General features: G+C 32.5%; 1 protein-coding gene across 1 annotated transcript; it reads right to left on the bottom strand.

The window, feature by feature from the left end:
- Window positions 1-6,303: 6,303 nt before the first annotated feature.
- On the bottom strand, window positions 6,304-25,815 carry LOC133174047 (atrial natriuretic peptide receptor 1-like). Its single transcript, XM_061309087.1, has 22 exons — window positions 25,563-25,815; window positions 25,009-25,368; window positions 24,757-24,917; window positions 24,319-24,459; window positions 23,897-24,124; window positions 18,921-19,056; window positions 18,616-18,700; window positions 18,056-18,161; window positions 17,696-17,761; window positions 17,372-17,449; window positions 16,107-16,211; window positions 15,076-15,147; window positions 13,061-13,208; window positions 11,535-11,684; window positions 8,690-8,861; window positions 8,281-8,430; window positions 8,064-8,187; window positions 7,762-7,830; window positions 7,506-7,680; window positions 7,092-7,190; window positions 6,666-6,757; window positions 6,304-6,380 (listed from the first exon to the last, which is right to left on the bottom strand). The coding sequence occupies exons 1-22, from the start codon at window positions 25,813-25,815 to the stop codon at window positions 6,327-6,329; spliced, it is 3,024 nt and encodes a 1,007-aa protein (XP_061165071.1). The 3' UTR covers window positions 6,304-6,326.
- Window positions 25,816-26,085: the final 270 nt, after the last annotated feature.

Raw genomic sequence — 26,085 nt, 5'->3', positions numbered from 1 at the left:
TAGAAAATATAGGAAAATTTACATACCTCAGTGTTTTACTAAATTACAATGGAAATTATAACGTAACGCAAAAACAGTTGGCTAGTCAAGTTAGAAATATGTCAGTAGCATACTGAACTAGTTTTAATTGTAACGGAGACCGTTACTGTTCCCCAGCGCTCCCCAACTGTCTTTTAGTGCCCTATTCCCTATAAGCTTCATTTATAAGGCAAAATCTCTGTTTTATGGATTTATTCTTGTTCTAAGTATGTAGGTAGTAGAATAATGCGCATATATAGCAAGAATAGCATAAGCTAATCTGATTTCAATGCATGTGCATGAAGGTGATTTCAATAATTCCCAAATTCACAATCTTTGCCTATACGCTTATATCAAGTATAATGGTCATTTCACCCATTGCACACGCGTGCAAACATGGGGATGATGACCATGTCGTCTTGTCTACACGTATAATATATCATTATATTCCGAGTATCGAAGTATTTCATCAAATATATATAAGTTACGGCTTTATTAAATATTTGGTCATTTAACAAATTGCCAATGTCATCTTGTCTACACTTTTAATATATCTTTATATTCTGAGTATCAAAGCATTTCATCAAAAAATGTAAAGATTACGGCTATATCAAGTATATTGGTCATTTCACTCGTTGCGAGCGCGAGCATGTGCATGAATGGGCCTGATGACCATGTCGTCATGTCTACACTTTTAATATATCTTTATATTCTGAATATCGAAGCATTTCATCAAAAAGTATGAAAGTTACGGCTATATCAAGTATATTGGTCATTTTTCACATTTCACGCACACGCACATGAATGCACGCAAAATGACCTTCGTTCCACACATCTACATAAAATGCCTATTAACCCTAAAAAGTTTCACCTCAATCGGATGAGTAGTTTACAGAAATTGATAATGTAAATAAGATATTTCAAGCTTGAAATTAACCATAAATTGGTGCATTTTGCCTGTTACCAGTTTGCTCACAGGATTTTTGTTTATTAGGCTTTAAACATTCTGGTGTATATTGCATCGACAAATGCTTACCTATGGGTTGTTTATTGTCATGTTCTTTATTTGAGAAATTATCTACATTCCTTCACTGTGAATTATCTAAATTGGGATGTATATAGATGATTTTTTTGTTTGAAGGTAGGGCTAATTCATCTCAGTGTGTGGATTTAATGAGGCAGTTTCAAGGGATATTTTTAGATTCAGGCATTCCTTTAGCTTTTTTAAGAAAACAAGGGGCCTTCTACTCGTTTGAGTTTCTAAGGTTTAGGTATTGATACTATTTCCAGAACTATGTTTGTTTCAAATGATAAAGTTAGGGAGTTAATAGCAAAAATAGATGTAGCAGTCAAGTCGAAGAAGGTTACTTTGAAAGATGTGCAGTCATTGGCAGGAGCACTTGCATTTGTGGTTAAAGCATTGCCAGCAGGCATTTTGTACAAGGATTTATGGCTCAATGGCAGGAGTCAAAAAATCTTTTCATTTTGTAAGAGTAACAACAGAAATTTTTGAATTATTAATGTGAGTTTAATTCCTTAGCGATTTTAATGACAGGGCACAATTGTCTTAGTCTTGTATGGCAGGAAGATGATGTACTCCATTTTTATTCGGATGGTTCAAGTTCTCATGGTTGTGGTGTGGTATTTGGTAAACATTGGTGTTACCTGCATTAGCTTGTTGGTTTGCCAGAGAAATTGTACAGGGATATTACATTCTTAGAACTTGTACCTATTGTATTAGGGGTTACGATCTGAGCTGAAAGTTAAAGGAATACAAAAAACTCCCTCTTCATATTGATAATTTAACTTTGGTCTACATCATTAATCGCAAATCTTCTAAAAACAAGAGAAATATGACACTGGTCCGGATGTTAGTTCTGCAGACTCTTAGGTTTAATGAACAAATAAAAGCTTAACATATACCTGGTATAAAAAATGAAATTGCAGTTGCTATTTCTCGGTTTCAGTGGAAGAGGTTTCGTCAGTTAGATCCTTAGGCAGATCCCTATCCCTTCATGGTACATATTCAGTTTTGGAGAACTATTCAGGAACTGAAGCCAGTCCTCTTCAGGCTAGTGTATCTCAAAATACAGCTAGCGTTTACCGTCAGAGATTGCAAAGTTTTTTTAAACTTTAGGTAACAGTTATCATTTCAGCAGATATGGCCCCTCCTGTTGATCACGTTATGAATTTTATAGCTTATCTATCAGAGAGTGATCTGGCTATTTCTACTGTTAAATGCTATTTATCAGGAATCAGTTTTGTCATCAATTTACATGGCTGACAGAATCCAGTTGATTCATTTATTATTAAGAAGTTATTTGCTGGTTACAAGAGATCTAATGTGTCTTAGGATATGAGAAAACCCATTACATTACCTATGCTGAATAACATTTTCAGCGTTTTGCCACATTTGTGTTTTTCTGATTTTGAAGCGGTTTTATCTTAGTTTGCTTTTACATTAGCTTTCTTTGCGTTACTTAGGGCGAGAGAAGTGGTGACTTTGCGTATCAAGCATGTTACTGTCTCTAGTGATGCTATTGAAGTTTTTGGAAAAAATCAAATGATACATGATTGTATCAATCTATGCAAAAGTTTGCTACATTAAGTACCGGTTTTAAAAGGGTGTCCTACTTTTCACATTTTAACTCCAAACCTTTAACCCAATTCCAGTTTTCGTCCATGTTAAACAAAGCTTTGCAGTTCTTGAATATTCAGTCGACTGAATTTAAGACACACACGTTTCGCATTGGGATTCAACCCAGTTGTATCGGAGAGGGTTTTCAGAAGAATATATTAAGAGGATGGGAAAGTGGCAATCAGCAGCTTACAAATCTTAGATTAGACCATTGTCCTTATAAATTTACATTCTGTTCAATATTGTTTAATGAAACAAAAGTTGCAATTCTTAATATTTTGGTGTTAAACTTGCTCATCAATTAATTTTTTTTTGTTTAGATTTCATTTGGATCATAGGTTCGTCAATTATTCATTGGGCTTACGTATATGCAAAGAATTCGAATCAAGATCACCTTGGTCAATAATCATCGAACATCTTGTGGCATGGAATTCGTGGTATGGTTTGGGAGCAGTTATATCCCAAAATTGAATTTTTGTTAGCTCGTAACAAGGCACCAAAGATTATTATTGTCCATTGTGGCGGCAACAGTATTGGTCAGGCTCACAGTACATTAAGAGGCCTTCAAAATTTTTTCAAGGCAACTTTAGCAAATATTGCTCATTTACTCCTAAAAACTTGTATTATATGGTCACATATTTTGCCTCGATTTAATTGGATCAATTGCCTTGCAAACACTGAAGGACAAAAATGTAGACTTAGTGTTTGTGCTACGTTTGAGGTAAATAAGTTTCAGGGTCGTGGCATCAATCAGTTATCCAGATACTAGCGCTCTACAGAAGGATTTGTTCAGAAAAGATAGAGTTCATTTGTTGGACGTGGGCAATAATATTTTTATCAAAACTTTGCTCTAGATCACTTCATTTGTTGTAATTTTGTTTCGCCAATATTTCCTTGATGCTTGTCATGAGCAATTGTGTGCGAGTTGCACTTTTGTCATTTCAATGCAATTTATTTTCATTTCAAAATTTCAATCTTAGGTGCGATTTGCGCCTTTCAGTAATTTGATTATTTGTTCAATTTAAACCTAATTTATGCACAATTTGTGCTTTTATCGTTACATGTACCTTGGGCTGCAAAATTGCCGCCCCAATTTTAGTTTGTGGCGGATGGGTAATGTGACCCTGTCCCTTGACCCATTTGGCATAATTTTGCCAAGAATACTGTCTCCTGGGGTACTGTTTTTCCAGGCTCCTTGGATCAAGATGGTATTCCTCTTGCTTATTATCTGTATTCATTTACCTATTATCATCATCGGAGCATACATTGTGCTATATCCAATATATTATTAAATGGCGATGAAAAGCACACCAAAACACGTTAAGACTTGTTTTTTTTTATTCAAAGTTATTAACAGACATCTTTAACCTTTTAAAGAGTGAATCTGATCAAGTTTGTTTCTGTTGTTGTCTAGGTAAAGGGTGTCACCAAATAACCAATGATATTTTACTTTAGAAAAAGTTATCATTAACAATGGTTGTCAAAGATGGAAAGAAGAGAGCCATCAACTTCTCAAAAGAGAATTGCAATTTTTTTTAAAGTATTCGATAATCATAGCATGTTTTTTAAGATTTTCTAACTCGTACATACAATCATACAATCTACACCTCGTGTAGCGACAATAAAAAAAATAAAGGAGCGGATCGAGGATCTGATTTTAATCAGATTGCTCGTACATATAATTATGCATTATCATTTTACAAATCATTCAGATCATAATCATTCATTCATCAACTGAATGCTATCTGCACAATCTGTCTGTAATCAAAGAATAATGTTTTGCATTGTTATATTGCACGTTAACAAAACTAACTTTAATTTTTGATAGAAGTAATTTGCATAGTTATCTTGCATGTCAACACAATCAGTAAAAAATACACTTTATTTAGGAGTCAAAAAAGATCACCATATCAGAATGTTTTTCATTTGTGTCTGACATGCGAGTACAGGAATTAAATAAAGTATCATGTACAATCATTCTCCTCCTTGCTTCGACGTTTGTCTACAGATCAAAGTCTATTTTATAATTTTACAAGGTTTTTAATTGGATTTGGTAAACATGAAATATTTCTTGAGATATATTACTACACCCTCAGCCTCTGTATTGTTATGTGTAACGTTCAAAAATATCAGTATCTCGAAAACAGATTGCAAACTTGGATAACATTTTTGAAAACATAGACATTCCAAGATTAGAATTGTGGAGATTTTAATTACACCTTTCTTGACAAAGGTATTGTATATTAGCTTTATTTGGATCTCGTTTAATTAATTACATGTTTGTAGTATATGTACATTTTCTTTCACATACACTCAAGAATTTATGTCAGGAAGAAGGTCGTGGGAAAAACCTCTCACATAAATCTTTATCATTCAATAAGCCCAACAAAGAAATGCCTAATTATAGACTATTTACTGTCAATATGTTTAAAAATGGGAATTGAATGGGGAAAGTGTAAGAAAATAAAAGAGTGGGCATAATTTATTGTTGCAGAAAGCTTATAATAAGGTAGTGACATAGATAAGATTATTCCCAGTATCAGGCTGAGAAAGTACCACTCTATAAAAAAGTGACATTTTTTTCGATAGTTGAATACAATAAGAGCTTCATAGTGCAAGTAGGAATGCAGACTGCAAATCTTATTTCTGAATACAGAAATAAATCCTACGTAAAGTGAAGAGCTTATCGGTACTTGAAATTATTGCAAAATAAATAAAGTTATTTTAAACCATAAATGTAATTTTTAACTATTTACTTTCCTTTTTCAAGGATCTTCTTAGTAGCAGGTTCAGGTAGACATCCCACCAATACCCTCATTCGCAAAAGTATCAGTACATCACACAGTAAGTCAAATGCTTTACTTTCACAAGTTTTGGGTGTAGAAAAGGAAACACATTTTTCGAAAGTGGTCATTTGACTTATTCCCTCTAATGACTGTCCCGCTTAAGTCATTTCCGCCCAGGTCATCTCTATCCTAGACCATGGCCTTCTTTTACCTAGGTCACTTCACCCTACAACCTAGATTTTCTTCACTCCACATATGAAAATTTGAACGTATTTCGAAATACAGACGAATGTAGATTTTGTTGTTACATCGTGAAATAAATCATTTATGGCTTTACACTGAGAGTGTCCTTTCAGCTTCGGTTACCCTAAATGATCTCAATTATATCTTCGCTCGTCATATTTTTTAGCCGGAAAACTTTTAATTGTATTCTTTAACTTTTTATTTTTATGGTTTTTAATAATTGAACATTATACTAGGTTACTTTATATTATTATTATTCGATGTCCAAATCTGTATACGTTGGTTGGTTGGTTATCCATTTCACTAAAAATAGCTATAAATCGTTCCAACATCAAAACATTTTACATAGAAAGTTTAAAGATGAGATAAGGTCTAAGAATATTTTTAAAATATGTGTAAGAATTCAAATGCATAAATTACAGGCTCCTGTGAAAATTGCGAGAGATTGCAGCATCGTTTGTGTTAAATGAGTAAGATTAATAAATAAAAGTTTTTGAATATAAAGGAAGAAGAAAAAAGTATCCATATAATATACACATGAAATAAGTTGAGTTAAATAAAACAACCTTATAAGATATTCCACAATTTTATTTGTAAACCCAAATTTTTAATAATTAGGTCAAATTTTTATTATCTTTAACTCATAGCTCATCCTTCCTTGCCATCAGCCAATACGTTGTCATCTTTCCTTTTCCCTGTAAAAACATAAGATTTTTCTATGTTCCTTGCAACAAATAAGATTTGATTACAAATCAAAACAATAAATAGAAAATCATTCTACATTTTAAAAACTCTTGGTTTAAAACTATAACACAGACATATATTATCAAAGAAGTGTAGATGACTATACATATAAAATATAATTAGTTTGGGTCTTATCAATCAGTGACTTTTGCTTGTGCAAAACTCAGCGAAAATAAGGGTTGTTTGGAAAACATTTAAGTAAGCGAGAAACAATCGTGCTTTGTATTTCTTCTCACCTTTATTGCAATGGATCCTCGTTCAATTAACAAAAACGAATCATGGGATACCAAGAGATTTCGTGTTGCCAAACTAACGTGGATTTTCATGGCTTCAATGTACAAAGAACTCATTTAAATTTCAAAGTCCTTTATATATCCATCTCAAAATTTTACGAGGCATTCCCGTTGATTTGAGAAATGATAGATACGCTATTTTATGTGAATTTTCGACATACTGACCACTAAACGTTTCCTGAATAGAACATTTTGATATGCTGGGAAAGAAATTTAGTAAAACTGAAGTAGAAGCATGGTCTTTAAACATTTCTAACGTACAGATGTAGAATTTTTAATATTGATACTTATAGTTTTTCACTGTTTGAAATCAAATCATTTGTATGCAAATAATGCAATTTAAAAAGAAGATTTCGTATATGTTCTAACCTTCCCCGTTAGATTCCATCCTTGATGCTGTATTGACAGTATCTCCAAACAAACAGTAACGGGGCATTTGTTTTCCTACCACTCCAGCACATACAGGACCTGAGCAGGACATCAAAGAATAAATTGCGAATATTTATAAAGGTAAATTTACCCTCTGATACAACAGATAACATTCACTGCTTAGGATAAATGATAAATAATTATTCCTTTATGAAATTGTTAATGTAAAAGACTATTTCTTAAAACTTTTGCCAGATCAGGTATACTGAAATTTTGCATTTAAATTAGATTTCTTTTGGATTATTGTGAGCCTCCAGAAAAAATTAAAAACGAGTAAACATAGCAATACTGAACCTTAATTTATATTTCCGTTAATTTTCACTCTTTTAATCTTTAAATCAGATAAAAGTTCACCTGAATGAATACCAATCCGTGCTTGGAGACTTATGTCTGGTAAATGCCGGATTCGGAATTCCTTCACATTGTTCAAGATAGCCACCGACATTTTAGCTATCTCAGTCACGTGCTCGTTCCCATTGCGCAGAGGAAGACCGGAAGCAACCATGTAAGCATCTCCAATAGTTTCCACCTCCAAAAAAGTTTTTTACATTAACAATCATGAATGAAAAATTATCCAATAAGTTACGCGTGAAATGAATTTAAGACCTACCTTATAAACATCAAAGTTCTCTATGACTGTGTCAAAGCACGTATACAAATCGTTGAGCAAGTCTACCACCTTTATGAAGATTAAACCCATTTAATGCTTGAATACATATACAAAATGAATAGAAAAAAATATTTCATTATTAAAACAGTGTAATCTAGTTTAGGACAATTTAGTTTATTATTTTTTAATGAATCTATCATTAAAGTAAGGTTCTTAAGTAAGAACTCCAATCCAAAAGACAATGTGTATATATTTAAAAATAATCGGGACTTTTTCAATAACCGCATGAAAAAAACCCTTACCTGCATGGGGGTGCTTTCTGCAGAAATTGAAGTGAAACCCACTATGTCACTAAAGTAAATCGTGACACATTGGTATGCTTCAGCTTCTATTTTGTTCCCACGTATTAAGTCACGTGCTATGCTCCTTGAGTAAAAAAAAAACGTTAAGCTCAAAATACTCGCTTTAACGCGAGGCAAACTATGTTTTAAAGAGAAACTATCAAAAAAGTCAATCTACCTGGGTAACACCTGATAAAGAAGCTCTTCTGATCTTCTTTTTTCGTCCAAGAAAGCATGCATTTTCTCCTCGGCAGCATTTTCTAGATTATTAGCATATTCATCCATACGGGAGAGTAGGTTGTCAAGAAAGTTTTCCCCTAATGTCCCCCTTGTAATATTATATGATGAATGACAATGAAGGCTTGTATTTCAAAATGATTTAAATTTTTCTTTAATTTTTAAGTGCTTTTCTACATATGAATATTATTGATAGTAAAATTTGGTTCTCGCATTGGGCATCATGTTATTGGATGCTCAAATTATTTTATTTTATTTTTACTGATACGTGAGACTAATTTTTATCTTAAGAAAGAAAGTAAATTTAGTTATTTTAATTTTATTGAGAAATATATTTTATAGATACTTGCCATTTCATCTGCTTGGACTCTTTTGCTATACTTTGAAATGTTGGCCTGTTTTCTACATTTTCCTCCAAGCACGAAGACATCATGGATAGGAGTGAATTCTCATCCTCTGGTTTATCTTCAAGGCCTGGTCTGAATGGTGTTTTGGATGGAAACTTGATCTTGTCGATGATATCTGAGAATTTGATTTTCGGAAAACACTGAACAGTTATTGCTCATATATGACCTCATGACACTTTCCTTTTAGTTCTAAATAAAATTCTAAATAAATGTTTATAAATAAAAGAACACCTTCAGATGAGTGTATGATGTTAAAACACGCTATGGTATTGCCTTATTAAATCATAATCTTTATATAATAAAATACTGAGATAACGGACAGTATTCATGTTCAAAGTCCATTTAAACAATACAAATCGGGAGCAGAACAAACACGGACATCCAAAAAAATCAGAGGTGGGATCAGGTGCCAAGGAGGATTGAGCTCCCCCTCCCGACCGGTCACACCCGCCGTGCGCTCCTTATCATGATCGAGAAAAACGGAAAAATCCGTGGACAATTTAGTGTATATAAATAATGATTATTTCATAAAGGTTACCAATAAAATCTTTTTCGAGTAAAATATCCAAATGTGAAACAGATGTGTCAGACTCTGATGTATCTTTTATTTCAAGCTCACTGGGATATATCGAGTCGACATATGAATCGAAGTAACTATTGTTAATTGATAATACATCGTCGATACATCTTTTTTTTTCTTTGTTTGTTTTTTAACGTCCCTCTCCAGCATTTTTCACTCATATGGAGACGCATTTTTTTTTTATCTATACTCGGCACCTAGGGCCATTGAGCAATGAGGGATTTTTTTCGTGCCAGAACTTACTGCGACACGGGACCGAGGTTTATACGGTCTCATCCGAAGGACCGGTCTCCAAGTCCCACAGTGGGATTCGAACCCGCGACGTAAGGATCAACTCCTTACTTCGCGACTCTAGAGCGAACGCTCTAACCACTGCGCCACGCGGGCGACTTGTCGATATATCTAATGTCGAGTTGAAGCCCACACCAAGTGTTTTCTTCATCTTGTGTAGAAGATTTGAATAAATTATGCTTCATATGAATACAAAAATAGGTCTGCTAATTAGGGGCCGCAATTGGTACCCATGGGTATTCCAACAGATTGTTGGAAGACCTGGTCTCCAAAAATTACAAAGATATCGTCAATCAGAAACTCAGGCATCTTTTTAATATCAACTTCAGAGTACTTGTCTGTACAATCTGAGTGTTTTTTAACAAAAGAATTTTGCAAATGACCAATGACAATATTAGTATATTTAAGAGCGAGTTCGATTTTTATTGAAAAAGTAGCTGTCGATGGTGTCTAAAAGTCTGGACTTTAATTTATCGTGAGGAATGGTTGTATAAAGTGTTGAAAAGTAGTACGTTTTGATGTTGATTTTGGTAAAATTTTGTGATCTCAAGTTTTCTAAAAGTTCCTTTGAGTTCTTAAGTATCCACATCTGATTTACATCACTTCTCGAATATACTGTTGCACAGTACTCCTGAAGTTTCTCCTTAACTGCTATAAATATTCTAGTGAAGAGTAAAGAAAGAGGCTTGGTAGATCATTTAATGGAACCCGCTATGTATCTTTGTTTGTAAGGATTTTTATGGAGTTTTGGAATTCAGTATAGGTATGGTAATTCAAATTCATTTTGGTTGTTGGGAATATTAAAAATATTTAAAACTGACTTATGATTTTGAAGAATTTCCTCCTTAGAAAGGGAGTGATGGGTATAAGTTGAATTACCACTTGCAGAATTAAATCCTAATTCCTCTAAAATACAATTCAAATAATCAGCCTTACAAACGAAGACAATGTTGTTACCTGCTTTATGAGCAGGAATTAGTACATACTGATCGTGTAATCTATCTAATTCTTGTTTCAGTTCTGGATTGTTGAAGACAGAAGAATAGATGGTTTTCATATTGCCAATTAATCGCTTTATGTGAGATTTCAACATACATCTGATACATTTAATCCACTCTGACAAAGTGTCAAGGTCTTCTTTTTCATGTTTGGTCCATCGCCTGCCGTAATCTTCTACTGAATTCATAATATTTATGAAATTATGATTCCAGTTGAAAGATGGGGGTTCCCTAAACTTGACCTCTTATAATAAGTGATTTAAGGTCCTCATTATTAACTACATTTACGTCTACAGTATTGTTATGTCCAGCAGAACTATAGTTATAGGGTGAAGAAGAACATCAACACGTTGAAGGATTGTTACAGATACCTAAAATCTAGACACATTAAAGTTTTTTTTATAGTTAAAAAGTTTGGAAGCAATAGTCGATGTATATTTGTAAGAAATACAAGTTGTGGACTTCAACTTGAAATATGGTGGAATGCAAGACTGGACCTGTTTTACGATTAAGAATATTACTTATATTAACTGTGTGAATTCCTTTCTTAGTTTATTGAAGTTTAAGGAACAAACAGGTTGTTTGAGCGGTATTTTCTTCCGCAAAATGTGGCGGTTTAAAGAGCCTATAATTTGCAGTATCCATAATTACAGATTAGAGCCTGTATTCTGGTGTCGAAGAATTCAAATATGGACTTTCCTTGACTTTTACAATAAACTATTGAAAACTTTAAAAGTAACAGAGTAAAGTTTGGTGCGAATGTGATGAAGGCCCAACTGTTTATATACATAAGGTAGTACTGAATCAAAGGACATCGTGGATAATAGGTTTATTGTAAGACCGATGACCATGACTACGCTTACGTCTCTGGGTACTCTTAAAAAGTCTCATCACATTCACATTGCTACAACATATGTACCTTCTATGGAGCAAAATTTCATCTCGTCTTCAAAAGGTTCTTTTCTAGTTATTATTTCGTACACAATCATTCCAAAACTGTATACGTCAGCGGACTGTTGTACTGGGATAAGCATATTTCTCAATAGTTCTGGTGCGAAGTAAAGAAGATCTAAAATTAAAAATTTTAAGTGAAACTATTTATAATACTAAAAAATATATTCTCATTTTTAACTTCTTTTTCTTTAGAAGAAATGCAAAACAAAGGGTTTTTAAAAGTTTATTTAATAATATTTGTTTTATGGAATAAAACATTCATCATGATATTGAATATCTTAGATCTATTATAAGCCAGGTAGTTATATACATACAATATACTATGTATGGCCATAAGTGAGTCATATTTTCATCTTAACATTAAATATTTCATGAAAAATTATTTTTATCCAGTTTATCATGAGATCAGTTTTCGCCAAATATCCTTTTTTTGCCTCGGCCCTAAAATGGCCGGGGCATATAGTGTTGCCCTGTTCTTTCATTCTGTCATTCCTTCATCATTGACTTTCCATTCATTATCTCGGCAACAGTTACGCACATTTAACTCAAATTTATCGTATGGATACGTCATAGGAATACGCAGGTCAAGTTCAAATCTGGTCGTTATCCAATGATTTTTGACAGACTTATCCCTCTTGAACTTAGAAAAATAGGAATTTTTCAGTTTCCGCTCTCTTACTTTTGTAGGGATGTATGTATAAGATTGAAATTGCATATGCAGGTATTTTACCAAGAAATACAGATCAAGCTAGAATTTGGTCGTGGTCCGATGATTTTTGAGATAAATTACCATGTTGTGACGCAGTGTCTTAAAAAATATAGGCATCGATGTATAGCGCCACCCTAATAAGGTTAACATTGTATAGGTTTTATCTTAATTATTCCCTTTGAACCTAGAAAAAAATCTTTTGTGCAACCAAATTTAAAACTAAGTATGGCTTTTGAAATTTTGGCTGCCTCCGGGGGCATTCGTGGCGTTACGACACTTCTAGTTTTTTTTAATTTTTTTATATTTATTTTGTCTCAAGATTCTAAGCAAAACGATCAAATGTTCATTAAGAATGATTTTTAAAATCATCAAAGCAAAATCTTGGACTTCAAATAACTACGATGTTGTCACAAATTTGAGACGTATTTTTTTTTTATTTCGCATTTTACGTGCGATATGACAAAGGCCCCTACAGGTGATTTTTTTTTTATCATTATGTGAGGAAACTGCACAAAATCATTTATTTCATGATGTTATACTTTTTTAAAAAATAGCCACAAATAAAGTTGCAATAAGTTTTTTAAAGGAATTTTACAATAAAATATATAGTTAAAAAATATATAATTATGACTCACTTATGATTAGGTAACGTACATGTGATAAATACTAATGGAATATTGCAATTGAATGAAATATTGCCATGTATGATGCGTTATATTTTATTTGAAATAGTATTTGAGAGCAATGGCAATAAATTTACCAATTAAAGGCAATCAGGTTACCTTGTATGTCGGTTTTCAGAATTTTACTTCGAATCGATGGAAGTCCAAACCCATCTATTTTAAGAACAAATCGTCTATCAATCAAACAATTCTGACTGTTCAAATTTCCATGGACACCAATAGGACATTTGTGGAGATAACAACATCCCTGAAAATATTTATAGTTTATCCATAAAGGCACTGTGTGATGTTATACATAGGTTATCCATAAAGGTACTGTGTTGCCTTATACTTATGGTATGGCGAATAGAGAGAATGTATATTTATTTATCTCGTTCAAAATATTCAGTCAGGAGGATTATTTAGGACATATGTTTTTATGACAGCAGTTTTTGCTAAGGCATAAAAAATCTCATTTGATTTTGAAAAAAAACTTCATTTTTTTTCTCTTATATAGACCATATCAATTAAAAAACAGGATTTTAATTGCTAAATTTATTTTTTAAAAATCCTGAATTTATATCAGATCTGATCTGTAAAAGAAAGCTGAATCTCTTAAAGAATGTCAGCAACCTTGCAAAAAATGTCCTCTCGCATTGTGTAGATTACATTTGAAAAATCAATTAAAGAAGTATTATGATATCATCCTAGAAGGAGAAGATAACGAACACTAATCAATTTCATAAATCCAGAAAACAAAACAAATCGTGAACAGGTAAAAAACACGGACCCCTGAAAACACTAGAGGTGGGGTCAAGTGCCTTGGAGGAGTAGGCATCCCCTGTTGACTGATCACACTTGATGTGTGCCCAATGTTTTCATCAGGCACTCTGTAGTCAAATTTAGTATAAAAGCAATGACCTAACACAAATTGTATGAAAAATATACCAATTATATACGACCCAACGATAGGTTGTATTTACAAAAATAGATCATTAAAACGACATACTAGTAGATGAAATCCTTGTAACATCAAATTATTTTATAAACATTAGATACGTCAATGAAGCTTCACTGACAAACGCAATCTAGCGCCAAACTGTATTTCTTTCTTAAATTCGTGATAATAAATGTGCGCAGTTTCTGTTTAAAAGTTCCAAAGCAACGAAACATGCACAATTAGTCGGTTAAAGCTTGGACCTTGAGCTACAGCTTTTATAAGGTCGAGCGGATCTGTTGTCCTCAGCCTGCTACTTACCCTTCTTGGGTAAAAAAAAAAGAAACATCTGTATTTCTCAGACACAGTCAATAACTATTTACTACTAATATTTATCAGTTAAAAGTATATACTTTATATTGTAATGAGAATGTAATGATTTTTTAGAAAACAAATACATAATATAAATGATTTCTAATTATTTGCAAAAATAAAAAAAACAATTTATATATCTGAAGCTGAGCACAATATTTGAATCACTATAAATCTTAACCTTGCTTTTTCAAATATTTTTCTGATTCAAATAAAAAATAAAATATTATGAAGCAACGTTAGACTTCTCCCTTTCATTTAATATGAAATTTTTGTATTAATCAAGCACATCTTTTATAAGTTTAGAACTCAAAATCTTATAATCTACAATAAACAGTTACGTATAATGCAAAAGACGTTTAGTACACCTGATAACTAGATTGAAATATAAATATCCTGGGTACATAAAGATAGGTCTCAAGGCGATCACTGTCAATCACAACAAAATATTTTCATGTTATAAAATGCACTTATTTCAGTCTTTGCACATAACCGAATAGTGTAATTCTAATACAACTTGAGAAACTAATAAAAAAAAATTGTTTAGGATTTTACTTGGAAACAAACAAAGGAATTTTTAAAAAATAAAATCAGTTGTTTGAAGTGCTGGACTATTTGCTTTTAATGTATCACAGCTGTATTAATAAACTTATTGCTCATATCTTGCTATAATTACTAGATTAATTGTGTTTGGCTTTTTGAACATAAACAGTAAGTTTAACCAGCCTTTATACATGATTCTTCATTTAACCGTGGTGATGGATTAGAATTTGAGTCTTTTCAGTTGTTTAATAGTATTGCATCAATTTATATTTATTTGCTTTACCTTTATTATATCACATATCAACGACGCTTGCAAATCTTTGTTGATTTTGAAACTTTCATCTTGGAGAATGTTCTGTAACAAAAATAATTGAACCAGTAACATCTTAAATAGAATGAAAAGGATAAAGATAACGAACAGTTATTGATTTAGATAAAAATCTACAAACAATACAAATCTGTACACAGGGCATACAACACGGTCACCAAGAAATTCCATAGCTGGGATCAGTTGCTTAGGAGAAGTTAGCATCCCCTGTTGTTAAGTCACACCTGCCATTGATCAGACAGACAGAATACTCCGTAGTCAAATTCAGTATAAAAGCAAAGGCCTAACAATTGTATGCAACAAGTAAACCAAAATACGATCCAAAAATAGGTTAAAAATTGCTATCAAGATCAATACAATTTATGATTAATATTGACTTTAATCGAGGTTGATAAAATGCCTTTAATTTCAACTTATCTGTCAGTAGCCTGCCATAGTTAAAAAATTGAGCTGATCATCTTGTTTGTCATACAATTTTAATGTTAGTTGACCCTTATCGTCTATATAGTCAATAAGATACCCAAATATGAAACAGTTTTGGCAAACTTGTGCTGTCTTTTAATTCGAGTTCACTGGGATATATCAAGTCGTCATACAAGGTCTTGTGTCACCGTAGGTGTTGGCCAATAAAGAACCCTCACTGTGCAATGCCCGAGTACACCTCAAAATTTGAATCCCTTCATCGGCATACGGTGACGCGTACGTCTTTATTTGAGTGAAAAACTATCGAATGGGACGTTAAACATACAATCAATCAATCGAGTTGATATATGAATGGAAGTAACTATTGATAGTTGATATAACGTCTTCGATACATCTGGATGTCGAGTTGAAGGCCGCAGCAAGTGTTTTCTTTTTTTCATGTAAAAGGTTTTGGATAAATTTTGCTTTATAGGAGTATAGAAACAGGTCGGCTAATAAATAGGTAATAAATTAATCAATATTTAAAACTTTTAGTGACTAGATTTAAACTTAATAATTATTACCTTTAATGTCCCTCTACTGCAAGCTTCCGTTATAATGTATAACCCTGAGTCTTTATGAGTCAATCCGTAGAATTTCGTCAAGTAAACACAGTTTACATTTTTCAGCTAAAACAAAATATTGCAAAATTATTTAAACAATTGCAATGAAAATTTTAATCAGATGATTTTTCAAACTCTAATAAAATTGGGAAAGGTTTATGAATGTGTTCAATCTAAACTGAAATTACTAATTTTCAACAAAGTAAACAGGCTGTTTAGCAGATGTTACAGAAAATACAATTTCATTATGTTATCATACTTACATAAACATTTTAACATATCATCTTCTCTAGATTCAGTGCTAAATTTTAAAAAAGAATAATTGGTATTCCTTACATACTTTGATACTCTTTTAAGGTTTTCGAATTTTTACTTCTGACTAATCAACACTACTTTTGTTTAAGTTTGGAAGCATGTTTCTGAGGATCTATTGAGTGGCTTATACAGTTATGGTGGCAGGGGATTGTTTCGTACTATGGTAACAGTCAGTTAAAAAAAAAAAAAAAAAAAAAAAAAAAAAAAAAAAAAAACCTGAGATATCTCCTGTTTGCTGTGATATTTTATTTAGAAGATGAATAGAATAATTATGGGATACATGTACAGTATAGAAGAGTGCTTGCTGAGAAAAATGGTCTGCAACATGTAGGTGTCAGTTTGATGCTAAGCATATACATAGTTTTAAATGCAAAACTAAGACACGTTTTCAGAATCAGAGGAAATTCAGCTGGGAAGCAGTATGGCTTAGAAACAGGTGTGTATCTCAGAGGGAAAGTGAATGGCCCCATATCAATTGGTGAATTTTTATTTGGACATGCATTGATCTACAGAATATTGGGTGTTTTATCCCGCTCGTTCGGGACTTGGATTGGGCTCTATGGGTGCGACTGAGACCCAAATCTTGGAAAAAGAAGTCCATATCCGGGTAGGTCTCCAAATGCATTTCCTGTACATGTACACTCTATTATATATAGTATATGTTGTATTGACATATTTTTTGAGCTTTAAGAATATGAAGTGCAATTAATTAGCTCCCAAGAAAATGTCCCCCATGTATCTGTTTTTATTGACCTTATATGCATATGCCTACCCCCTCGGCACATGTTTGACATTAAAAAAAACTATCACCTGTCACCAGTAAATCATATATATATATATATATATATATATATATATATATATATATATATATATATATATATATATATATATATATATATAGTTCATACATGAATCAATTCCATCTGTGTTTCGTAAGTTGGTTGGAAATTCCTAATCGTAGTTGGTGTTAGAGCAACTGCAGACCCCTGAAAAAAATATAAATATATTATTTCATGACTAAGATTATATAATTTCTATTGAGTTGATATAAATTCCTCTATTATATCACGATTAACACTAGAATGATTCCACACATTTGCTGCTTTAGCATCATTGGGTGATTTTCTTAAATCTGACTCAAATTACATATCCTACATATTAATAGAATGGAAAGCTTTACAACTAAATTTTTGACAAACCGAATATCAGGATTGCTGATAATGTACACTTACCTTATACAGTTTGAGCAGGTTTGGGTTCTCTTTGATATCGTCATTATTTTCAGATGGAATTTGAAGCTGTACAATGTACAAAAGATGGGTTAAACAAACGGTAGGAAAGAAAAAAAAAATAATTTTTTTTTTTTTAAAAATAAGGCACATAAATGTATATGGTGTTAACTCAAGTAATTGAAGCAATGATTTTATTACTAGTTTGTGTGACAAAATTTCTTGCAGAATCTTTCGTTTAATGAAGTATTAAAAGTATCCCCTTTATGCAAACTATACCGAATTGAAGCATGATGATTTATCAACAAATGTCAACCTTGAGACTTTTTGTTAACTATAATAATTTTAAAACATCTCATTAACCTTTGAATCCCCAAACACAGAATGGATTCTTTCAGGATTCATTTCTAATGCTTCCCAATCAATTTTCCACCAATTGCTTTGTAAATCCACGCGTAGTTTTAGCTGCCTAAAATCATCATGGTTAAAAAACAGATTAACTGGTGTAGTATCTACTCAAGTATGTTGAACAGATACTTAAGAACTGATTAATTTAAGTTTATAGTGACTTCACGGAAAATTTGGCAAACTGAGAAAATGATAGAGACGCATATGATTGATTCAATTACGTTTAACTTTCTTTCTTACAAGGACATTGTAGATTGACAGTACAACAAAGAAACATTTAGAGCTTTTTCCTGACTTTTTATCTTCATTAATGTTATCTTAAATTCTTATAATATTTGTTTGAAGTCAAAGTTATTACGACCACTGTCATGTAAACTTTATATAATGTAATCTTGAGTAATTTGTAAATTACCACTATTAGTTAATCTCCTTCTTACATTACCTTCTCAGAGAGAACATATTTTTAGCTGATGGGTTTCATATACAAGACGTGTTTGCCGCTATTTTATTACTACCTGTAAATCATCCTTCCTACAGCCAAGACAATAATAATAATGGAACAAAAGACGATGGCGATGACAATCAGTAGATTAGATCTATCTAGAAACATACATGTTGAAAAGATGGATTAACGGCTTTATAGTGGATTCACGTCAAAAATGTTAATAATTCATAATCTGTGTATACATTATTTTATATCTACATTTTCTTCAACAACTATTTATATACAAATTCAAAAATAAAGAGTTTAGAGTTGTAGTGTTCATAGAATACCTTAAATAAGTCACAAATGCTTTAAAACATAACTAATATATACAACCTTCTGGAAAACAAATTGGATCTTCACCAGTGAACCCACATCTTGGTCTATTCACTGGGGGTCCTTTGTCCATTGGCCATTTTATACTTCTTTCTGCCTCCATGCGCAGTATGTTTCCAGAATAGACCCCAACTGTCTGAATAAAGAAACTTTGTGCAGCAGATTATTGTCTCTTTTATAACAAATGCCGTAAGATTAAATTTTGCTACTCTTAAAATATTATGCGTGGTTACAAGTAAAAGAACTTTAAAAATGGTTCTAGTTAGCTTAAAATATCTCTGGAGAGTCATCTTCTATTTGGAATTTGATAAATGGAGACTATGAATATTTGTTATTGTAACATCTCAATGTCTAAAAGTTAATCCGTCCTGACAAAGAGGTCGTGCGTAGAAGACCATGCTTTTGTATTACCCAAAACCTTTTCTTAAATTTTATTCAGTCTCGATCGTATATCTGTAAACGGTGCTATGCCAACGACTTTGCTTCCAAACTTAATAGAGTTGTCAAGGATATTAATCTGCTATTTGATTAATATAATTAAGCTTTTCCTTTGCCATTTTAATTCTGCATTTTACACAATCATTATGAATTTGTCTCAAATACAATACAAAGAAAGATACATCTAGAAAATACTAACAGCAGTTTAGGAGAAACTTCTGTTCAATGATATAGTAGGAAAATTATGTAAAGCAAATGTTGATACATTGTACTTAAAAACTCCAAGGAATTTTACGAGAATTGGAAGTTAAAAAATTTCCAACATCAATCAAAGTGTATGACTTTTCAATACTCTATACAACCATTCATGATCAGGCGTTTTGACATCATAGACAATGGAGCAAACGAAGATAAGGAACGGTGATCGATCTCAAAAAACCTAAAAACAATACAAATATGTGATCAAGGCTTAAAACACAGACCCCTGTATATTCCAGAGGTTGGATCGGGTGCCTGGAAGGAGTAATCACCCCCTGTCCATCGCCGTGAGCACCAGTTATTTATCAAATAGATGGAATAATGTTTAGTCAAATTTAGTTTTAAAAAAATTGCCTAACATTTGGTATGAAATGTGAGTCAAAATACGATCCAATGATAGTTTATTTTTGCTAACAAAGTCATTATAACGACTATTAAATTTACGAAATATTGACTTTAAACGATGTTTTTGAAATCCTTTTAACATCAACTTATCTGTCAGTGACCTGACTCGATTTAAAACTTGATCGTACTTGGAGCATGCTTTATCTAATAAGCTGGGAGACATAAACACCATGGAAAAGCTACAATCATCTTGTTTGTCTTATAAATTAGTTGTTAGTTGGCCCTCATCGTCTATATAGTCAGTAAAACATCAAAATACGAAAGAGATGTGGCAGACTCTGAGGTGTCTTTTATTTCGATTCACTAGGATTATCGACTCGACATATGATTGATCGATTGATTATATGTTGTTTAACGTCCCATTTGAGAATTTTTCACTCATATAATGGCTTCCATACATACATTCCATACACCATACACCGATGAAGGACTTCAACTTAGAACTATAATCGCCCTCAGGGCCATTGAGCAGTGAAGGTTCTTTATCATGTCAATGCCTACCGTGACAAGGGACCTCGAGTTTACGGTCTCATCGGAAAGATTCGTTATAATACTTTCACTTTTAGTGCCGGGTGCGTATTGAAGGAATAATCACTACCTATGTTGACGCGAGGTGGCAAACGAGAATCGAAACCCCGGCGTCCAGATCACAATACAGGAATAAAAGTAACTATTGTTAATTGATAAAACGGCATTAATATATTTGAATGCGAGTTTAAGGCTACAGTAAGTGTTCCATAGGAATATAAAAACAGATGGACTAATTAAGGAGCAGAATCGGTGCCATCAGAATTCCAAAAAAATTTTGGGAGACCTGGTCTCCAAAGACTACATAAATATTGCCAATGAGGAACACCAGCATCTTTTTAAAATCAACCTCAGAGTGCTTATGTGTAGAATCAGAGTGCTTTTTTTAAAAAAATAAGTTTGTAGATGACCAATAACAAGATATGAAAATTTCTGGGCTCCATTTCTATTGAAGAAGCATGTGATCATATCAAATAGCCTAGTTTTTTTTTTTAATTTATCTAGAGGAATGGTTGTATTGAGTGTCGAAAAGTAGCTTGATGTTACAATATTGATGTTACTGACTTTTGAAAAGTTTCGTGAATTTAAATTTTCTAAAAGTTCTTAAGAATTTCTGAAAATCCACATTTGAGTTACAACACAATTAGTTAATATTTTTGTGAAACGTAGAGTTAGGGGCTTGGTAAAGCAATTGCTGGAAAAGGCATATACGTATTTTTTTTAAGTTTAGCAATCCAGTGTAGGTAGGATAAATCGAACTCAATTTCGTTGAATTGAATGTTAAAAGTTGTAAAGACTAAAAGGTGGTGATGAAGAATTTCATCCTTAAAAGACAAACTATGCGTATAAGTTAGATTTAGAATCAAAATCATTTTCTTCTCAAATACTGTTTTAATATGAGCCCTATATTTTTTACACGCCTTGTATGCTTCTTCTCAAATAGTGCTGTAATATAAGTATTAAAAACAAAGACGATATTGTTACAAGCTTTGTAGGCTGAACCCATAATATATTGTTCATGCAGTCCTTCTCATCCTTTCATTACTTCCAATTTAGCGAAAACTGAAGGATATATGGTCTGCATTTCTTTTAACTTACGACACGATTTTTCCAATATATTTCTAAAACACTTAATCCATTTACTGCTTCTTTAAAAAAAAAGGAACTCTGATATTTTCACATTTTGTGATAGGAAATCTAACTTCGATAAAAATCATTCTGATACTTTGAAACTGACATTAAAAAAAGACTAATTTGAGTTACTTATTGAAAATATACTTGTCTTTTTTTACAGACGAGGCCTCCCAAATTCCACCCAAAGTGCTCCCTTATTGGGAGACCTTTTTGTACTTTTCTAAAGTAGAATTTATTTATAACTTCTACTTGAAAGAGTTTCTCTTGCTGGGACTTTCAATTCGATATTTCGATATATATCGACCATGTTTCATCAGTGAACGATATTTATTTCATTCATTCTTTCATTCAATATACTCTTGAACTCAACATAAAAAGACACCACAGAGTCTGAGGCATCTGTTTCATGTTTGAACGTATTACTAGAGAAAGACATTGATGGCAAACTAACACCTTAATTATTTATCAATGATGATAAACTCAATGACTGCTACTTCTTCTCTATTGCTAACTTTCCTTATTTTTATAGCAGTATTCCATTACTACCTGCAAATGGTGTTTGTGTCTTCTAGTCGATTCGAAATGCACGAGCATACTTATCATGAGCATTTTCTAAAGAAAGAGAGGCTACTGACAAATAAGCTTTTGTTACAATGGTAAAACCAATCTCTTTAAATCAAATTTCTATGGTCTAAACAATAATTATATCCCCGCTTGAAAAGCGACTTCTCTTATACCACTGAAAAAAAATTAATGAGACTTTCACAGAATATTTGTTACATTGCACAACTGTGCACTTCCTGATTTACTTTTTGATCAGTCATATATTTCGGGTTTACCAAAGCAAATCATAGAAACTGTTATTTTTTTCGATTTTATTGAGGTTACCCATCTCTTATCCGCAACTACTCCTATACCACTGAAAAAAAATGTAATGGTACTTTCAAAGAATCTTTATTACATAGTGTCATTGTGTACCTCAGATTTCACTTTTTGATCGAACACATTTTTCGGGTCTATCATAGTAAAACATGGACACTGCCATTCTCTTTATAAAATCGGTGGTACCCATCTCTTATCTGCAACTCCTCCTATACCTCTGAATAAAATTTCATGATAAATTCGCAGAATCTTTATTACATAGTGCCATTGTGCATTTCTTACTTTATGTTTTGATTGCGATCGGACAGATGTTTTGGGTTTCCCATAGCAAAAAAGTGGACTTTGCCATTATAATCATAAGGGAGGCAGAGTATCAATTTTTGAGCTTAGTGTTCACAGTGACTTTATTTTTGTTTGCAAATACAACCTGTCGTTGGGTCGAATGTTGACTGACGCCTTTAATCCATATTGTTAGGCCATTATTTTCATACTGAATTGTCTACGGATTACTACGAATTATACCTGATGAAGACAGAGCTTACGGTCTGTGTGATAGATGGACAAGGGATGCTTATTACTTTATGACACAGGATCCCCTTCCCAAAGTTTTCGGAGAGAATTGTTTGTTTTGCTCTGAATTTTTAGTGTGTTTAATTGGATTTTTTAGCATGATAACTATTCCTTATCTTCACATTTCATGATAATACACTTTTATTACATTTTCAACAGTGAAATGCTGTGATTTAATTATTGAATAAAAGTGATATTCTCTCACAGTGTGAAAGGATACCAAAGTGATATTCTCTCACTGTGTGTGAGGATATCAAAGTAAGTAAAAAATACCTACTGGCCCGTCATAAGATAGAGACAGTAACTAAACCGTCTTAATAGACACTAAAACTGCCAATTTTTCTCAAATATGTTGCTAAAATCCATGTTACAATGTTTTCAATCCCACAAATGCTAAGCTATGACGTCTTAACCGCTCAATTATGACGTCACAGCCTATGACACTGTGTTAAAAAAAGACAGAGGCAAAAGGAAAATCAAAGAAAATGTAATAAACAGAAAATTCAATGTTTCGTAGTTTGATATTTCACTCGTGAAAGAGGATTTATTTTATATTTTCACTCGTGCTTCGCACTCGTGAAAATATAAAAAAAAAATCCTGTCCCACTCGTGAAATAAATTCCATATCCAACTACCGGTACAAAACATTGAATATCCTCTATGTATACTTTTTCGTTCAATCAAAATAACTCAAAATATTTTGTACAGTATCACTTTTAAATAGCAATATGTCTTCAAAAATTCGTACCAAAATCTCTTACCCAAAGTCTTCCTTCTGCATCGAAATCAAGGACTGACAGATCTCTCTCCCCATCGCCGTTTTCGTTTATCCTGAACCTTCCAGCCATAAGACCACTAAATGTTTTATTCCGCATTCTTTTCGTAACTAGTCGCCCATCATAAACATTTTCGCCATATTGAATCATCTCCTTTATTGTTTTGCCATAGATTAGGAAAGCATCATGGTATCCAACGATGTAGTGTTGTACCTTAGATACGAAGCAAAGCAGAAGCTGAGTTTGAACCCTGTATCTATTTACTATTATTAGTATTATAACAATTCCTATCATGTTATCTTTCTTGACTTATTTTCAGATCATTTCCATTTGATACTCTCTAATAGAGATTACTGTCTGTGATTTTCAGAAAATAATATTAATAAGTATTAATGAATTTAATTCACATCTGATTTCTCAGCGTCAAAATCGTAGTTATATTTCGTAAGAGAATGGTTCTTCACGGAGGCTTCAAAGATTGCAAACTCGGGACTTTCTGGGTTATTTGGAAGTGCCACCAGCAATGCATTGAATGCTTTCTTTGCAATCTGCAAATACATTTCTAGTAATTTTCTAAAGAAGATGTTACAAAAATGTAAGAGGTGATGTACTCAATATATTCATGATTTCTTTCAATTGTCCAAAAGAAGTATTTTTTTATATTGCTAAAAGTTAATAAAAATGCATCTTTTAAATATTTGACATGTTTATGTAGGGAAATATAAACAAAACTCCCCTTTTTTTTTTACAGATACACGTGTAACATACTAATTGTTTCAAAAGTGAAAATATTTACAAAATGCAATACATTTATGTATAATGAAAACTTTGAAATGTTTACTTGCCTCGTTTCTCTTTTCATCTCCTGCCACATACCACTGGTCAGACAAAAAAGGTGAAAACGTTTTAAAGAATAAAAAAACAAATTCACCATTCGTCATTCCCAAATCATGAGCTTCCAACATCAATTCCCTTATGCGCCTATGGGAGCACACCAAAACAATCACTGAAATGTAAATAGTTACTGTATCTGATTAAAAGATAAAACAGCTCAATTAAACATCATATCATAAAAATAATGCATAAAGTGTTCTTGCCTCTTGAGACTTTAGCTGCAGCTTTCAGGGCGTTATTGAAAGTGCTAACTTGAGCATCGCATAAAGTCGCCCGAAGTCCATTTTCAGCAAAAAGGTGTAAAAGATTCGTACTTTGGAACTTATTTGTCAACTTTGATAACTCATAGTAAGAATCTAGTAAAATTGCAATATCCTTCCAACTGTACATTTGAAATAGTTTCAGGTAAAATTGTCCAACCATATCAAATGTAAATGAAATTCTTGTTAGCGTAGGAAAGAAAGTTTTGTTGTCAAATAAAGAATTGATTCCGACAGGGGTGATAATAGGGATATTCCAGTCAGCTGCCATTCTTCCGATCAGTTCAACGCCGGTGCTGCAACCTGAGAAAGAAAAATTACGAAACAACTCAATTTTTACGGCAAGGATTAAATCATTAACCTTCTTTATGGAGTTGGGCTTATTTAAGTATACCCAATAGAATACAGATTTTTTTCATCTTAAAAAAAAATTGATATTAGTTAAAGCAAAAGCTATGCGTGTACTTTCTTTTCATTTTTACAAAGTAAAAGAATACCAGGTCCAATAAAAACAGAGGTGTTTTTAACATAACGATGCTCTGCTCCTAGTGCTCCGAAGTCGTATTTAGTACATCCAGTGATTTGGGTCATGCTTCGGAAGAAGCGAAAGGTTGCCATCCCATTCAGCATTTCTGTTAATTTTCTTTGTCCTAATTCTAGCGCTTTTTCGGTTCTAACTATACTCCATGGCGCTGTTGTACTATTCGACAGGAAAACGCCAAGGTTGATTTCAAGTTTACTGCAATACATGCAACGCAAAAAGTACAAGAAGACCAAAAATAAAAGTTGTTTTGGTAACATATCACCTGCATCGATTTTTCTTTCCAAGCCTAACTTTAAAACAAACCCCCTTTTTGGACTTTAGGATTGCGCCTTAGATGTTAAATGAACGACAATGTAAAATCATTACATTTATATACCTTAATAACGGAATTTTTAATTTATTTCTGCGTGTTTTTATTTAATAATGTTCCATATTTTTAAATCAGATCTTACAAACTGTAAATGTCCAAAGGTAAA

Source organism: Saccostrea echinata, unplaced genomic scaffold, assembly GCF_033153115.1.
Source record: "Saccostrea echinata isolate AGI-Se365-2 ecotype Australia unplaced genomic scaffold, CSIRO_AGI_Sech_v1 ptg000057l, whole genome shotgun sequence".
Taxonomy (NCBI): domain Eukaryota; kingdom Metazoa; phylum Mollusca; class Bivalvia; order Ostreida; family Ostreidae; genus Saccostrea; species Saccostrea echinata.
The sequence above is the reverse complement of the archived record's forward strand: the minus strand, read 5'-3'. Positions and strand labels throughout refer to the sequence as shown.

What these genes read in the sequence shown, in the direction of transcription:
- LOC133174047 (XM_061309087.1), bottom strand. Translation starts at nt 25,815, where the DNA reads ATGTATTGCAGTAAACTTGAAATCAACCTTGGCGTTTTCCTGTCGAAT. An exon ending in ACCTGCTCAAACTGTATAAG is followed by an intron (nt 17,450 to 17,695) that starts GTAAGTGTACAT and finishes TATTTTTTTCAG; the next exon opens with GGGTCTGCAGTTGCTCTAAC. An exon ending in CACAGATGGAATTGATTCAT is followed by an intron (nt 16,212 to 17,371) that starts GTATGAACTATA and finishes ATTTTGTTTTAG; the next exon opens with CTGAAAAATGTAAACTGTGT.